At 47.4% G+C, this 17,813-nt stretch overlaps 1 protein-coding gene across 1 annotated transcript in view; it reads right to left on the bottom strand.

The window, feature by feature from the left end:
• Positions 1-300: 300 nt before the first annotated feature.
• Positions 301-17,813, bottom strand: part of NT5E (5'-nucleotidase ecto) — a 59,276-nt gene continuing 41,763 nt past the window's right edge. The window contains exons 4-9 of the mRNA XM_014838078.3: positions 11,364-11,558; positions 9,803-9,957; positions 8,289-8,394; positions 7,281-7,430; positions 5,726-5,926; positions 301-2,322 (exon numbers count right to left, since the gene is read on the bottom strand). Coding sequence (XP_014693564.2) covers positions 2,159-2,322; positions 5,726-5,926; positions 7,281-7,430; positions 8,289-8,394; positions 9,803-9,957; positions 11,364-11,558 — 971 coding nt within the window. The 3' untranslated portion in view covers positions 301-2,158. The remainder of the gene's footprint in view (positions 2,323-5,725; positions 5,927-7,280; positions 7,431-8,288; positions 8,395-9,802; positions 9,958-11,363; positions 11,559-17,813) is intronic.

The raw sequence follows: 17,813 nt of genomic DNA, 5'->3' as shown, positions 1-17,813 counted from the left end.
CTATCGAGTGTGGACATTGTTATTTTTAGGAAACCACCATATGCCTCAAAACAGTTTCTGCATTAGATTTTGTACATGAAAGCCAGAAAATGTAGTTGTCTTGCTTAAAATACCCTTTATTTACTGTTCTATCCAGAAATTGCATGCATTTTTTGGATGAGAAGGGAGATAGGGAGGGTTATCAGATGGCAAGGGGCTTGTGGTCAAAGGAAATGATACCAGTGATAAACTGTCGAGTTTCCCTTCAGTCACACTGTCTTGGTTATAGGTGTTTGCTTGAGAGAAGAAATCACCACAAAATTTAAGGAGCATATCTTTAATTGTTTGGAATCAACAGTTGCAAAGTGTTTTGAGGTTATTTCTTAAACCACTGCAAAATACATGCACACAGATTTAGAAAACTTAGAAAAATGTTTTTTAAAAATTTGTGCTGCAATAGGATTTATTTTACTGACAAAGCATAAAAAGTATACCCCAAATGCATCTTTCTCTAATTTTCCTCTTACAATCTTACTGACATTTGTTTATTTATAGCTAATCTGTATAGGCATAGAACCGAGGGCATTATTATACTGCAACAAACTTTATAAAGAGGCTATGAAATTTAAAAGTATATTTTGTATTGACTACTTAATATTTGTAAACATTAAGAAACAAACACTCCTTCTCCAAACTTGTAGCTGCTGTTTGCTCACTGTTAAGGTGAAGGCTCCCATTTCTTGTTGAATTGTTTATGCAGTGCTGACAGGCTCACATGGTCTCACTGCCACCTTAAGCAAGAATTCGATCTTTGGGCATAAATCATCTCATTAGTCTGGGTATTTCCTGAGCACCCACTCCAAGGGGCCCACTCCCAGGCAGGAGTTCTCATATCTATACTTGAGACGGACTTTCAGTGATTGTTCAGATCTGGAGGCAGAGCTGATTTCAAACTTCTATGTATGCCACTTTTAAAAGATCAACCCTGGTCTCCCCTCTGGGGAGGGGAGGAGGGGAGAGTGGCACGGAAGGGAGAGTGTGTGTGTGTGTATGGGTGATGTGACTAGAATAAGTACAATGCTGGCATCTTGCTGGGGAGGGACAGGTGCAGGTTTAGAATTACCTTGTCTTAGAAGGTTCTCTTCTCATGATGCCTTCACGCTAGGAAGAACGGAGGAAGAGCATAGAGGCAGAACTGATGGAATTTCATAAAATTATTAACAGCTAATAACATGTCTCAGGCTCTATGCTGCTGCTCCTTAGCAAAAATCTATTTAACACATCTAAATGCCCTTCAGCTCGTTCTCTTTTGTAATGTAAATCGGTCGTGGGTGTCCTTTTCTTCCCTTCCCTTCCTCCCTACCCCTTGATTGCCTTTTGCAGCCTCTGGCCTTTCCCATTATCTGCTGCACCGTTTGTTCCCTGACTCATCAAAGGCACATGGGTACAAGAGAGGATGCTCCCCTGTGTTTGTGAGTCCATCAAACTCGTTATAACAACCGGAGCTACAAAGGAAAAAATTAGAGACCAAAAATAAAGCAGACTTGTCGTCCATGAACTTGGGGCTGTCGACAGTTGGGAAGAGTGAAGACCACCGAGTATCATTCTGAATAGCAACTGGATATCGTTGAGAGAGTGCTGGACTTGAAATCAGAAGACCTAAGTGCAGGTCTTGGATCTGTCACTTTTAGCTGTGTGGCCTGGAACAAGTCAACTCTTTCTGGGATTTAGTTTCCTCTTCTGTCAAATGGGAAAAACAATACCAGTCTTGCCCACCAAAGAGAGGTGTGGACATCCAATAAGATAATGTGCTTAAAACTCCCTTGTAAATGATGAAGTTCTATGTACACATAAGTTGCTTGGTGGATTAGAATGGATATAAAGGAGAAAAATGATTTCTATGGTTTAAAATTGTGAAAAAATGTTACTAAAATTTGTACATGTAAACTAATGGTTTAGGGCCTCTTAGGGCCCATTTTCATTTCTTTTCCTGGGTGTTCACTAAGTTGCTGATCCTGAGTGATGATGGAGTGTCTTCATTTATGACCCTCTAAGCTCAGCTTGTAGGAGCCTGTGAGGATGGTCTGAGCCATCACAAAGCCAGTTCCTAAAAGGCAGACCTGAATCTCACTTGAGGAAAAATGTAGTTCCACGCCTTAATGGCAAGGAGAGTTTTTGGCTATTGGTATAAAACAATGATCACTGCCCAAAATGAAAGAAATATTAGAGAAAAGCTTCCATGGCAGTGACTTCCTGCAGAAAACTTGATCCGACCTTCAACTGCTGGATAGATTACTTTCATTTTTGAGATGTATCCAGACACCACGTCGATATCTTGGTCACCTAGAAAAATACATAATTTTAACTACAGAAAAAGTAATTATCAATTAACAGTAAGAGAGGAAGAAAACCAATGTATTTCTGTAAAGTCCTATGTATTTATAAGAGGGAAGATATTCCTTTCATAAACAGGGATAAAATGTCATAGAACACAAGAACAGTGATGATCATACGTGCAAAGAATTTGATTGCTTTTTCATGTTCCAGATGTGACATGTGCCTCTTGTTCAATATTGGATAATTGGGGGGAACAGAGTTGTCTCCCTCTGAGGTGTCTCAGGAGAGATTGTTGACATCATTGCCTTTGACCCACTCCAGAACAAGGGTATTAGGGGACCGGGTCAAGAGCAATTAGTTGAGACATAAAAGCGGCTTCCTTTTGCTTGCCTGCTCAAGAATCATTTTCACATGATTGATGGTGAGACAATCGAGCCTTCATTTCCAAAAGCAAGGAGAGCTGATCAAGAAATATTAATTGCCTATGACTACATCAAACTCATAGGGACCCAACAGAATTTTATTTTAAAAATACCATTCTGCAAATCATATATATGATAAGGGGTTGATATGTAAAATATATAAAGAACTCATACAACTCAATAGCAAAAAACCCCTAACGATCCAAATAAAAAATGAGCAGATGGGGCTGGTCCCGTGGCTGAGTGGTTAAGTTCACACGCTCTGCTTTCAGATCCTGGGCACGGACATGGCACCACTCATCAGGCCATGATGCGGTGGCGTCCCATATGCCACAACTATAAGGACCCACAACTAAAATAGACAACTGTGTACTGGGGGGATTTGGGGAGAAAAGGCAAAAAAAACACAAACCAGTAAGATTGGCAACAGTTGTTAGCTCAGGTGCCAATCTTTAAAAAAAAAAAAAAAATGGGCAGAGGATCTGAACATTTTTTCCAAAGACAGACAGACAGATGGCCAACAGGCATATGAAAAGATGCTCAGTGTCACTAGTTAGCAGGGAAATGCAAATTAAGCCACAGTGAGATATTGCCTCACACCTGTTAGAATGACTATTATTGAAAAGATAATAACAAGTGTTGGTGAGAGTGTGAAGAAAAGGGAACCCTTTGTGCACTGTTGGTGGGAATGTAAACCGATGCAGCCACTATGGAAAACAGTATGGAGGTTCCTCAAAGAATTGAAAGAACTACCATATGATCCAGCAATTCCACATCTGCATATTTATCCAAAGAAGACAAAAACACTAATTCAAAAATATGTATGCATGGCCATGTTCACTGCAGCATTATTTACAATAGCCAAGATATGGAAACAATGTGTCCATCGATGGAGGAATGGATAAAGAAGATCTGGTATATATACACACAGTGGAAGACTACTCAGCCTTTAAAAAGACGCAATCATGCCATTTGCAACAACATAGATGGACCTTGAGGTTATTATGCTAAGCAAAATGTCAGACAGAGAAAGACAAATACCATATGATTTCACTAATATGTGGAAGATAAACATATCTATAAGGATAATAGATTAGTGGTTACCAGAGGGGAAGGGGGTAGGGGAAGGGTAAAGGGGCACGTATGTATGGTGATGGATGGAAACTAGACTTTTGGTGGTGAACATGATGCAGTCTATACAGAAGCTGAAATGTAATGATGTACACCTGAAATTTACACAATGTGATAAACCAAAGTGACCTCAATAAAGTAATTAAGAAAAAGACAGGGCATATATATATGCAATGGAATCTATTCAGCCTTAAAAAAAATAAAATCTTGCCATTTGCATTTGCAATAACATGGATGGACCTTGAGGGCATTATGCTAAGTGAAATAAGTCAGACAGAGAAAGTCAAATACCGTGTGATCTCACTTCTGTGAGAATCTAAAAAACAGCAACAACAAAAACCAAGCTGACAGATACAGAGAACAGATTGGTGTTCACAAGAGGTGGTAGGTGGGAGGTGGGCAGATTGAGTGAAGGGGTCAAAAGGTACAAACCTCTAGTTATAAAACAAGTAAGTCCTGGGGATATAATGTACAACATGGTGACTATAGTTAATAATACTGTATTGCATATTTGAAATTATGAGAGTAGATCTTAAAAGTTCTCATCACAAGAAAAAATTTTTTATATAACTATTTTTTGTAACTATTTTTTTGTAACTATGGTGACCTGTTAACCAGAATTAGAGGTGATTATTTCACAACATATACAAATATTGAGTCATTCTGTTGTATACCTTAAACTAACATAATATTATATGTCAATTATACCTCAATAAAAAAATATATTACTCTAATACTTAAAAAAGAACCCTTTTCTGCAGTGGTTCTCACCCCTGGGTGTACATTAGAATCACTGGAAGAGGCTTTTGCCCCAACCCAATTAAATTAGAATCTCTTAAAAGTTGGGGCCAAGGTATTGGTACGTAATTTAAAATGCTCCCCAAGTGACTCTACTGTGTAGCCAGGCTGAGCCTAAGGCTAAGGCTTCCTCAGTCTTCTGTGTGAGCTCCTGCTCTCCGACAGCCGTCAGCCTCTTTGTCTCATGTGGGGCTCAAGAGGACACCTTTTTAGGCCTGCTCTTCCATCTTCTGTCATGGAATGGACAGAAGTAGCCAGCACCTTTCTTCCCCAGAAGGGCTGCCCTCCTTTGCCCTGGCTCTGTCCTTCACCCTCCTTGGAATAAGCAGTAAAATAGCAGGTCCACTCTGGTAAGGCTGAGGAGGAACCTGGCTCAGCTCCTTCCTGGAGATGTGGAGAAGCTGTGCATGTGTCTTGTAAGCACCCTCGTTTCTGCTCTGGAGAAGAGGAAGGAGTAGTGTATTCTGTCAGTGGACTTTATGCACATGAGATGGTTCTCAATTGCATTTTTAAAAGTGAGGCTAGGGTATAATGACCTTCAATGCTGCAGAAAATGTTGACTGGAGTCAAGTGTGGTGGTTCCCATCTTTGATTCCACCAACCCACTGTGCTGAAAGGGGGGTGCATATCCCATCCACTCCTGCCTGACCTCTTCACGCTAAAAGCTTCTTTGAGAAAGATTAGATGATTTAATATGATGCTTTTCCATGTCCAACCCAAAGGTCTAGAGGTGGTTTTTCTGTAAGTGCAAAACTCATTTATATTTCACAATTTAAATAGCTGTTTAGGTGTACCTAGAGTTTTAAGACGTTTTTGATTGACAAATGTTTTTGTCCTGGGCTTGGATGGAGGGGTGTGTGTGCTAGGGAGGGGCTGGGCACATACTCCCTGTGCTATGTGGCTGTTTTCAAACAAAGCAGGAGGGAGCTGGCAACACAGGGGTAGGATCTGGTTTTGGCTTTGCCCTGCTGGCGTCATGAGTAGCTCTCCTCTTCAGACCAGTCCTGCTGTTCTTAAATACCACTGGGACAGGGAGAGGAAGAGACGCTTGTGCTTACCGGAGTCATGTTTTAATACCTCGTCCTTTATCATCTGGAATCCATCTCCACCATTGGCAAGGAAGTTCGGGAGGATCAGCTTATACACTTTATCCATTCTGAGAGGCTCGTAATGGGGCACGCGACACTGGGTGCAAAGAACATCTAATTTGACCACTCTGTCCCCGGGTTTTCGGGAAAGATCATATACCACGTGAATTCCTAGAAAAGAAAGGAGTCTTTGTTTTCACTGGATCCAAAGGGAAATTTCTGTGTTCTAAGAAAGGGATTTTGCCCCAAATCTGGCATTAGGGCACTGGGCTTGGTTTTCATGTAGTTTTGAGCTTGAGTGAAATTTCAACAAGAGAGTTGAGGTGACATTGAAGCTACCCTTTCTTGGTTAGGTTCGTCTTTGAATCCTTCTGGGAGGTCTGAGCCACGGGCAGGAGCACTGGCTCTGGCCCAGGCTGGGCAAGGGGTGACTGCAGGGAGAAACCACATCTTCTTAAAATCCTGAACCAGCTGGCCCAGCGACTTTGTTCAGTGGCTTGGAAAATGAGAACTAGATGAGAGGTGCAGCACATTGGTTAGAATTTTGAAGACTACAAAATGGTAATAATTTGGGTTTGGGTGACTTTCACAAAACATACAGCTACCCAACACTGGGCTAGAGCATCAGTTCACTGCTGTTCCCTCCAGTCTCTCCTGGAAAAATGGAGGATGTTTGCGTTACCGTACAGGCAGCAGGCCAGCGGCCCACCGCCTTCTGCAGCCCCTCAATGCCAACAGTGTGGCGTCCTACGGAGGGAAGGCTAGACAAAGCAATCACACCCATCAAGGGGGGAAGGGTGGCCAATAGCTACAGTCAAAAAATGGGGCCAAAATATGGTGTCAGAGTCAAATAAGATTATTAATGTTAATTTAGAGATTAATTCATGGGACTGTGGAATGAATTATCAACAAAAGCATTTCAGAAGTCCTTGGCAACTTGTGAAGCATTTATTCTCATTCAATTTTCACTGTAATCTGTGAGATGAGCAGGGCAGTTTTCTCACCGTGCTCAGAGAGGTTGCAGACTTGCCCCAGCTCACAGTGGAACCAGACCCAGGTGTTCCCATGTGTTTGCGCAGCACACTGCCCCTCCCAGAAGTCATCTCTGTTAATACTAATTGGTCACTGCACTCCTTTGCACCTCGGCATGGTTCCAGGCAATTGTGAATAGACCAGAGAAGGGATTTTTTTTTTTTTTTTACAAAGAATATTGAATGTTTAAACAACTAAGATTTTAATAGAAACTAGGCCTCAAGGCAGTTGACCTGCTTAGAGTTTGCCGGGCCAGCTCCTGCAGAGAGTCCATCTAATGTCCAAATCAGAGTTGGCAAACAGTGCTCAGTGCCGGGGCCTTGGGGCTTTGACCCTGACCTAGTCTCAGTGGTCTGGGAGTCCACAACCACCGAAAGACTATGCATTGGTGTTGGGTGGGGGAAAACCCAAACAAGCCTGGTCATGGAGGTCCTGGTGAGGGGAGCTAAGCCAACCAGCAGGAAGTCCCACTTCATCTTGGAGGGTGACTTACCGCCCACCTGCAGGAACTCTCCGGTGGACAGGCCGTACCGGTGCACACTGTGCTCAAAGGCCTTCTTCAGGGTGGAGCCTTTTAGTTGGACCAGGTCAAAGGTGCCTCCAAAGGGCAACACAGCCGTCAGGCTCTCCAAGGTAATGGTGCCTGAGGGTAGTCACAGATGAGGCAGAGGAAAACAGCTCGAGGACATGCTTACCCCAAGCCCAGGTTCCCGTAGGACTGGTGGAGGAGGTGAGGAGACACAGGGCCTCGGGGCCCTACTGGGACAGCATCAGCAGTGTCGAAGTGGCTCCTGACACTTAGGGAGGGAATGTGTTCAAGAGCCCTCTGGCTGTGCCCTCCACCACTGGGAGCTTCTAAATGGCGGTGGCTCAAGAGTCACCTGTGCTCTGCCCTGGATTTCCTGGCTTGAGGCTGGATCTCAGTGGGTGTTAGGCATTGCTCAGTTCCTCCAGACAGGCAGTGTGTCCCTGCCACCTGTCCCTGTTTGACGATGAAACGAATTTGGAGCATACCCTGAGACTGACTGGTTTTGGCAGTGTATCGGGAGAATGAGAATGTCTTGAGTATCAGTCTAGTTGGGTTGTTTTACCAAATGATATAATCCTGGATATCTTTAAACGTGCTAAAAGAATTGAATCCAGCGGTATGTTTTTTTCCAGCACAGAAGACTGGCAGTTTTGTCTTTCTCTTTCTAGCTATCAAGGTGGAGGCTGTCAGTATTTTGCATAAATCAGCAACAGTTTAGCTTTGTGACTCAGAAGTTTAGATCCAGCTTGAGTTCCACTAACCCTGCCGTTGCCTGGGTGTGTGAAGACACACGAGAACACACAAGCGTGTGTGTGCCCTTCGGGTGAGGCACTGACTTGAATGGCAGTTAGCCCAAACTGAAGGGGCCGACACGGTGCTACGTGGCTGGCAGCAGAGGGGAGCTGAGGCTGCCCGGGGGCATGTCAGAGAGAGAGCACGCTGAGCCGAGGGCCCTCGGCCTGGGGAGCATACCGTTGTTCTGCTCGTCAATGGGCGACCGAATGCCACCTCCATTTAAAATGCACATGGACACGTGGTTCCAGGACACTGCATCCGAGTGTCTAAGGTTGTTGTTGATCTGCAACAGTAGCAGGAATTTACATTAGTTATTCTGGGCCTTCTTCCTGAGGGTCAGTTCCAGGAATTTGGTTAGCTCTACTGAGGAAATCAAGCTGCTCTGCTGTGTTCCCTGAGATTTCCCAAGTATAACTAGTCAGAACTAGTTTTATGCTCTGAGAAGCAGAAATAAGATATTGTGACCAGTCCCATGTCAGACTCTCAGAAGCAAGTGGCTCTGAGCCCCCTCTCCAGAGACCGCTGCACTCTCATGATGCTGGGCATTAGCACAGCTGGCTGCTGTGGTGGCAGGACAGGGCCCCCATGCAGACTGGCTGCCTCCAGGGCGGGACCCGAAGGCCTGTCAACTCCAGACCTCCGGCCAACAGGAGCCCTGGCCTCCACTCTAGGTCCCCAGCCAATTCCTGGGTTGGCAATTCGGGAGGCACAGAGACAGCCTCCTGAAACTGGGGAGGATCAGTTTCATTCTTACTTTTCTTTTACAAGATATCTATTTAGTTAGAAGAAATAAAATGAATAATACATTCTTACTTGAAAAAAAAAATAGTGCAAAAACAAGAGTTTTCTTACACTTGCCCCAGCCTCTTAACAGAGAGGTAAGCACTGCTAACAGCCTGGGGTGTTTCCTTCCAGACCTTTCTCTAGACATCCACACACTGGCTTCTCTAGCTACGTCTCTTGCACTGACTGCATGATGCTGAGCAGCCAGCGTTGGTCTCACCTTGGAAAGCGTGCATGTTGTCATTTACTTGGCAGACATTTATTGAGTGTGGCTATATCCGAGCCACCGAGCCCTGGGTGTGGGCTGTGATCTTGTGGGAGTGTGAGTCTGACCTGAGAGACCTTGACTCAGCACGGCCCCCAGGGGCTGCCACAGCCAGTCTGCCCACAAACAGGTGGTCAGAGGAGTGCTTTCCATGGGTGAGCCTGCTCAGCCACAGGACTTACTATTATCACGATAACTGCCTGTTGTTACTCTCTGCTTGTGAAGGAGGTTCCAGTCACACAGGCCCAGGTCTCTGGAGCCAAGAAGGCAGATGGGTGAAACAGTCTGGCCCGGTTAGGCCCAACAGACGTGTTTCATCGACTATGTCTACGTCTTCAGAGTAGGAGAGTTTGTGTATTCAGATCATCTTACAAAAGGAACGCAACACCCGAAATTCAGACATCCAAGATGAACACCTTAAAATAAAGGCTTCAGTGCTTGTTAAGCAATAAAGTGATGATCAGCTGGTCTGGTTCAGGCTCCTGCCCAAGGCGCTCAGTATGAATCCACACCAAGCTCTTCCCCGGGCACTGACCTTTTAAAATGCTCAACTCTGTAACTATCGAGTTGTCCGTCCTTGCATCCTTCCACCTCTCCTTCCTTCCTCCCTGGGCATAGGCCTGCAATCCTGAGGACCACTCACCATAGCATCACAAATCAGGTTGCCCATGTTGCATTCTTTAAAGCGGCATGATTGAGTGGTGCCATCCAGATAGACAAGTGTTCTTCCCACTTCCTGGGTAGAATAATTATATAATTTTTTACGCCATTCGTTAATCTCTGCTTTTATGCCAGGATCTAGAAAAAAGCAACAATGATAACAAAAATTAGCCTGCATTTAAGGCAGATCTCACATTGGTCTAAATTTTGGAGAAGAAATCAAACATCATTTAGCTTACCTGTTGTGAGTATATGTTTCTTTAACATATTTCTGTACATTTTGGTTTTGACTGTGAAATTTCCTTAGGAACCTCCATTCTGTTTCTTGGTAATAAGACTCGGAATGGATCTTAACTTAAGGCGTGCTGAGTATCCTAACGTCATCACATCTGTGTGAATACCTGTTGGCCCACCTGGGATAGCATTAGTGGTGGTGCGGGGGGGCGAGGAAAGGCCCAAGGGTGGGCATAACGGGCCAGCTGAGGTTCTGCTGCCTGTGTGGTCCCTGCCCCTCCCTCTGGCTGCTGCGACCACAGGTTCTCCAGGGCACTGTGGACCTCACCGCCCTTCCTTCCCTGATCTGATCATGGTGAGCGGTAAAGGGCAGGTGAGAGAGAAGCACGGGAGCCTGTTCATGTTCATACTATATGAAAGTCCATGACATAAATGTATCTTTACTCTGAGTCCCAGACAACCATGTAAGAAACACACTCCCCCATTTGATACATAAAGAAACTGAGGCCCATTGAGACTGGGCAACTTGCCCCAGGCATATGCTCATGGTGGCAGGGCCAGGGTTGGAGCCCTGCTCTGCCCAGTTTGAGCCGCTCTGCTTCAATAACCAGCTCTCCTCTGGACCCTCACTGACAGTGGCTTTCCCGTGGCAGGGTAAAGCTTGAAAGGGCACAAGGAGCAGGGGCACACTGTGGGACACTGACGGGATGCGGAGAAGCAAATGGCTTTTGGGTGTGTTTTATTTACTTATTTTTTTAAAAATTTTTTTCTTTTTTTTTTTACAGATTGGCACCTGGGCTAACAACTGTTGCCAATCTTTTTTTTTTTTAAGGATTGGCACCTGGGCCAACAACTGTTGCCAATCTTCCTTTTTTTTTTTTAAGAATTGGCACCTGGGCTAACAACTGTTGCCAATCTTTTTTTCTTTTCTGCTTTATCTCTCCAAACCCCCCTGTACACAGTTGTATATCTTAGTTGCAGGTCCTTCTAGTTGTGGGATGTGGGACGCCGCATCAACGTGGCCTGACGAGCAGTGCCATGTCCGTGCCCAGGATCCGAACCCTGGGCCGCCACAGGGGAGCGCACGAATTTAACCACTCGGCCACGGAGCCGGCCCTGGGTGTGTTTTAAATGTCCGTATTAATGAAAGAGTAAACTTAAGAGAGAAGCTCGATTCTTCAAAAGTATTACAGACTTGTCCTGAAACATTAACCAAAACAAAAAAAAGGGGGTGGGAGGGGTTGAGGGGGAGAAAAAATCCAGCCATCTAACTTTTGGACTGGTGGAACATTGCCCTGAATTTCACGTACCTTCAGGAATGCTGCTGTTGAGAAGAATGGGATTTCCATGGGAAGTGACATATCCTTTTTCATCAAACTCAACCTTCAAATAGCCTAGGTATTTGCCAAAAGCATAGGCCTGGACCACAGGAACCTTCCGTCCATCATCGGAGGTGACTATGAATGGGTAATTACCAGCCGGCACCTCTTTGGAAGGTGGTTTGCCTAAAATAAAAGAGCCAAAGCTGATCAAGTCAGCCCTTGTATACAGCTGGCTGCAGGCCAGCAGGCCACTGGCCAGATGACAGTGAGTTTTGAATTGATGACTGGCCAGCTGGTGTCTCCATAACTGGTCTTTCAGAGCCCCGCTTGGGCATGTGCCCATTTCCGAGTGCCCTTTTGGCACATGACTCCTTCCATTCTCAACTCAGTGGCATTTGCTAGCTCTTCCTAAATCCAGGACACTGTGCCTGGTGCTGGGGAACACACAGATGCAGGACTGCCAAGATTCTCCTGCCTCCACCCTGAGCCTGGCTCCACCCTCACTAGCTGGGTGGGACAGCCAAGCCGCTTCACTAGCCGTCAGTTTCCTCACCTGTAAAATGGGCAAAATAACAATTCCTAACTGACAGGGCTGTTGAGAGGATTAAATGTCGAAACTCCCTAGCACAGTGCCTGGCGCATAGTAGATACTCAGTAAATGGATTTTTCTTTCCCTTATGAGGTGATGGCAACCACTAGAAACTCTACACACACTCCAGAGCTTAGAATCTTTGATGGAAGATGAGCAGAAATGACAAAGGCTGTCCTCAGGTTTTACTGCTAAATTCTGCATCCCCTCAGGTGCCTTTCCGAAGAGCTACATGCACCCTGGTGACCGACCAGCACACACACCACCCACCCCAGCCAGACCTCACACCCGCCAAGTCCTGCTGATTTTGTCTCGGAGGAGACCCCGGGGGAGAGCTTGGGAGACACTCGTCACCCAGAGGCTGACAGGTCCACCCCACCACTGCCTCCTGGACACCTGCCTGCAGGAGAGTGGGGGGCCTGGCCTCTCACCACCTGGCATGTTTCAGTTCTGCACCTCCACCCCTCCTTCAGGAGCACTGCAGGTCCTGTCTTACCTGCACAGAGACAGTGACCTAGTGTGGGCTGTTCTGAATCAGGGACTTTAGAGCAGCTACCCTGGACCCACTACTGTTTCTGTCACCTCCCTCACCACACCCAGGACCAGTCGTTCCTATCAGATGTTTACAGAGGGCCCAGGGACTCAGCACGTGCTGGCTACTCACATGAAGCATTATGAGAGTGGGCCAAGAGCCAGGCCCTGGGTGACATCTCATTTAATCCGCCAAGCATCCCATGAGGCAGGTCCTATTATCATCCCCACTTTACAGATGAGAAAACTGTCACAGGTTATGCACCCAAGGTCACACAGCTTGAATGTGCAGGAGAGCGGACTGAAAAGCAGGGATGTGAGACACTGGAGCGTACGTCCTCTCCACCTCCCCACAGCCCAGGATGTGCTATTCTAAAGCTGCAAGAGCTGGTTGCCAAAGGCCGCTTACCAAATCAAATGCAAGCCCAGGGGCTGCGCCTTTGTGCTACGCGCTGTTTCTGGGCTTCTCTCTTCACCTAAGACAAGCTGGGGTGGACGTTCTGAAAAACCCCCTCCTGCCCGGCTCCTCTGCCAAGAGCAGCCCCTACCAGCTCCATGACCACAGAGCAAAAGTGTGCAAATACCAGCGCTTCACAAGCAGGAAACAGCTATTGCCACTTTAATCTCTCATTTCTTGCTCCCTCCGGGAAAAAAAGGGACAAAGTCTTGGAACTTCATTTTCACGAAAGCACTGACGTAAGATTCAGCGCAGGCCTTGTCCCGTCTCCATTTGTAGCGCACAGCCTCATGGGCCACGGGCAGGTGTTGGCTGTGACAGTTGCACATGATCCGATGGACTGCAGAGTAGCAGGGAAGGTTAACATCCTCATTCCCTTCTGTGTTGGTCCTCCTTTGGGCCAGTCTGGAGCCTGGTCTTTACTTCGGGGGACGAAGGGGTGTGGCAGCCTCTCTCTCCTCCTCATCTGGGGAAACTTTGGGAAGCTTGTTCCTCCTCGGAGCCCGGAGAAGCTGGGGACGTGCAGTTCCCAATACGTGCACAAGGTGGCGCAGCGCGCCCGTCCAGGAGGAAAAGGCACGCACTCCGTTCCAGAAAAGGCGGAGTGCGGCAGCGTCCCGGAAACCCAGGGGCAGGGCGAGGCTGACTTTTTTTAGCCTTTATTTTTCTGCCTTCCATAGACATGTCCAAACTTAAACACAATGTAAAACTTAGGAATCCGACGATCCGGTCAAATGCCTCATCAGATCAGCTCGCACTCTACAAACAGGAGCCACCAACCAGCTCCCGTGACAGGGACACCGGTTCTGAAAAGTCTTGCTGTTCCTTCTGTTAGAACAAAAGACGTGTCATCTGCGTCTTAAACGGACTTAACGAGGAACGAGGAAGACGCTTCCCGCGGGGCTGAGGCAGTAGCTGGTCTGGTTGAGCAATCTCTGCCTCTCCGCTGCCGCGCCCTCTCTGCTCCCCTCAGCTCGGCAACCCCAGGACCGTGGGCAGAGAAAGCGATCCAGGGCTTCGCGGCTTCCGGTGCTCGTGCCCAAATATCGCCTCCACGCGGAGCCGCGCGTCTGTCTTTAGAAACCCACTTGGCATCTTACTGGGAGAGAAATGATCCACCCGAACTCTATCCCAGGCTTCTAGTACACAGTCTGGGAGCGGGGAGCTGCAGGCTGACCTGGAGAGTGGGGGAGCGGGGCGCCCCCCAGCACAGCGCCGGTGCCCAGGCAGCCTCAGGGGCAGCCCCGCAGGAATGGGACGGGGCAACCGCCTCCAGTGCCCAGCAGGGGCCGAGAGGGTGGATCACGTGGTGACAGAGGTGCCAGGGAGCAGGCCTTGACCCGGTTTTTCAACTGGCTGAATGAATTATAGAACGTTCTAAGGCAGTCCATGCTATGATTCCAATGTGTACGGGAACCGCTTTAAGAAGTTCCCAACTTCCTACAAAAGGACTGGATAAAAGTGATTTCTAATCCAGTCTCCACACAGCAGCCCGAGTGATCTTTCTAGTACATAGATATGATCGTGCACTCTCTAGTTTAAAATATTTCCTACTGGCCTTAGGAAAAACACAACAAGTTTTGACACGACTCTCACAACCTATCAGACCTGCACGACGTGGCGCTTTCTTCTCTCACCAGCTTCATCTAGACTATCTGCCCTGCAGCTCGGCAGCCATGGCCTCTCCCCTCCCTGGACCTCGGCCACCTCCAGAGCCCTGCAACGTGGAGTAAGACCTGGAGCCGGAGGCCTACATGTGAATGTGAATCAGTTACATCTTTCTGCTTCAGTTTATTCATCTGTGAAAGGGAGACAATCAGACAATAACAATACCTGCCTTACAGGCTTCTTGGGAGGGTTAAAGAAGTTAGTGCAGATAAGGAAGGCTGACCCAGGGAAATGCTCAAGGAAGATCAGCCATAATTGTTCACCAGGTTCACGGCTGGACGTCTGTCTGATCTCAGCCCAAAGGCACTTCCTCCTGAGACCGTCTCTGGTGACGATGCCCCAGGCTGGGCCAGGTCCTCCTCTCTGTGCTCTCACAGCATCTCTGCTCCTCCCTTCACAGTGGGCTTTGTAATGATATATAATATGACTGACTGACTTGCATACTTAGAAAAATCAGTATCCCTTTCAAGACACTAAGTCTCCTGAGGCCAAGGGCTGCTGCATCTGCAGGCCCTGCCCATCACACAGAAGGCACTCGACAAATGTCTGTTGAATGACTCAGCTCAGGCAGTTTGGCCAACACTCTCCCCTAGATCAGACCAGGTTTTTGTGCTTTCCCTGCAGTGGAATCCGTATGCAGCGGGAAGCAGTGCCCACGTGCCCACCTGCCCCCAACTCCCCTCAGTTCAGTTTCCCCAACCCAGGAGCTGGGTGGGGCTCACAGAGCGGAAGCGGAGCTGGGGGTCAGGAGACGGGGTGTGGGGGCCAGCTCAGTTTCAATCTGGTTTCCCGACCTTGGGGAGAGAGACCTTCAGCTGCTGGCGCCTAAATTTGTAAAACAAGAGATTCGATTAGTGGTTTAAACTAGAAGAGGTTTAACCTTTTTTTTAAGCAATGAGCCTCTTTTGCTCGCAGGACAGCTTGGGGCGATGTGAGCATAGAGCAGGCGGCTCGGGCAGTGCAAGTGGAGATGGGGGGGGGGGCGGCCGAGTCCAGAGTTAGGCTCCCTGCCACGGAGGGCTTGTCTGGGCCGAGTGGAGAGCACTGGCCGAGATGCCCTCCGTGCCCAGGCGGCCAGGCCAGCCGCCGTGTGCCCTGCCGCTGGTACAGAAGCAGCTCCAGACGTCCCGCATGGAGAGCTCTCTCTTGTCTTCACAGCGCGGTCAAGAGGCGGTCTATGACCCGAGGGGTGAGTCACCGTCTCCTCAGCCACCTCTGTACCCAGCTGTCATGTCTGCTTCAGGGGACTCAAAGGGATACGCACCATATCCAGACTGTGTCCCTCTGTTTTGCATATGCTTCAATTTACTGCTCAAATTCTTGTTCTTAAACATTTAGTGATGGCTTGGGGGTCCAAAAGACATTACACATCTTCAAGTAGTTCCCAGAGTGGGCACAAAACCCTCATGAGATCCAATCCAGGCTGTCTGCCTCTACCCAGTCCTGACAGGCTGGGCAAATAAGGGAGCCTTGCAGGGTGGGAAGGCTCACACACATTCATTCAGTCACTCAACAAACATTTTCAAAGCTCCAACAAGTGCCTAGTGTTCTGGATCTCCACTGCCCGGTGGGGCCAGGCCTCAGGTCCTTGCCTCATCCTTATGAGGCCGGGACAGGCTGCTCAACAGAGACAGAACAGGGGAAGGAGTGATACCCCCAGCTGTCCGTCACTCTCTTCTCTTCACACAGGATCTGGCCATCCCCACGGCTTAGTACCCTTCCAGATACCAGACTTCTCATTCACTTTTTATGTTACAGAACAGGGTTTATATAACAAATGAGAAAAACGTCATGACCACACAGCTGTCCTCAGGTTCTATCACTACGACCTGTTACAACAGAGTCCAGAGGAAGAGGATAGAGAGGGGGACCGACTCTCAGCTTTACGTGCTGTGGTCCCACTTACTAACAGTGCTCCTTTGAGAAGGAAGAACTGTATTTCTTGAGATTAAAAAGGAGGTACACATGACCATAAACAGATGTAAACCTGATTTATTTTTAAGGAAAATCAGCATTTAGGTGGAGAAGGCATTCCCAGAGTGGTTACATGCACTGGGAAATGCCGCGTGTTGTATTCAGGGAGGGGTCTTAGCTGATTCCCACAGATCCTTCGTTTCAATCACACTGGTGAGCAGTGGACATGCGGTACACAATTCAAGTAAGCTCCCTGTCTAGGAGACCCCGGAGACCACCTGGCACAGAAGAGAGAGCTCTGCTTCCAAATCACACCCGAGCCGTCACAAATTCACGGCCGTCTGTCTCTCTAGGCCTGGGGGAAACTTGTAAACTGAGGACAAGACAACTGAGGGAGACACAGCCAGCCTGCTGGGGAGGAAGCACTGCACTGCTGGTTTCTCATCTTTTACAGGCAAGAAGATACATTTGGTTATTTTTTAATTTTTTTTTTTTAACATTTGTTGGCCTTGTTTAATCAATGTAATTTCAGTTTGGAGGCCAATCTAGAATGTATTGAAATTAATGCACTGCTCCCATCCATCTTTTAGCAGATGGTTTATAGGGCGCACCCCAACCCCCCCAGAATCTCGATCTTTCACGTTTTATATTCAAGGCAGCCGTTGTACATTTCACTTGACTTCTCTGGGCCAGGAACTCCTGCCCTAGGGACCGGTTATGCTGAGCATCTGCAGGATGCTCTTCAGTGCTCAGTGCCACATTCCTCCCACCACATGTGTAGTCCTGCACCGGGTGTGCTCGTCTGAGACTGTGCAACACCATTCTCTTGGCTTTAGTGTTGGGTGGGAGAAGTGTCAGGAAAAGTTCCATGAACTAGAAAGTAACTCAAGCGGCAAAAAGAACACAAGGACTTAACAAATTTAGTACATGGTCCCAAGAGCCAAAAAACAATTTTAAAACATGAAAATCCCCTAGAAGCCTTCACTATGGGGACTTCCACACACAGCAGCAAGGAAAACCTTAGGGGAGCCAAAAGTTTGTTTTTTCTTTCAAGACATTTGCTTATAATATGCTCATGCTGATCTAGGCCATATTCTTTTCCAGGTGTCTTAAGTACAGTGATAACAACCTGCAGTTTTTCAGATCTTGGTTGTTCCACACAATCTTTTCAAAGGCCCAGGTCCACTGGACGTAAAGTAAGGTAGAAGAGAAGGCACAGACCCCCAGAGCGCTCTGCCGGGCCCAGAGTCCCTTCGTCACAAGAGAAATCTTTTCTAGC

Source organism: Equus asinus, chromosome 24 (genome assembly GCF_041296235.1).
Source record: "Equus asinus isolate D_3611 breed Donkey chromosome 24, EquAss-T2T_v2, whole genome shotgun sequence".
NCBI classification, from domain to species: domain Eukaryota; kingdom Metazoa; phylum Chordata; class Mammalia; order Perissodactyla; family Equidae; genus Equus; species Equus asinus.
This window is presented reverse-complemented; position numbering and strand designations above follow the sequence as displayed.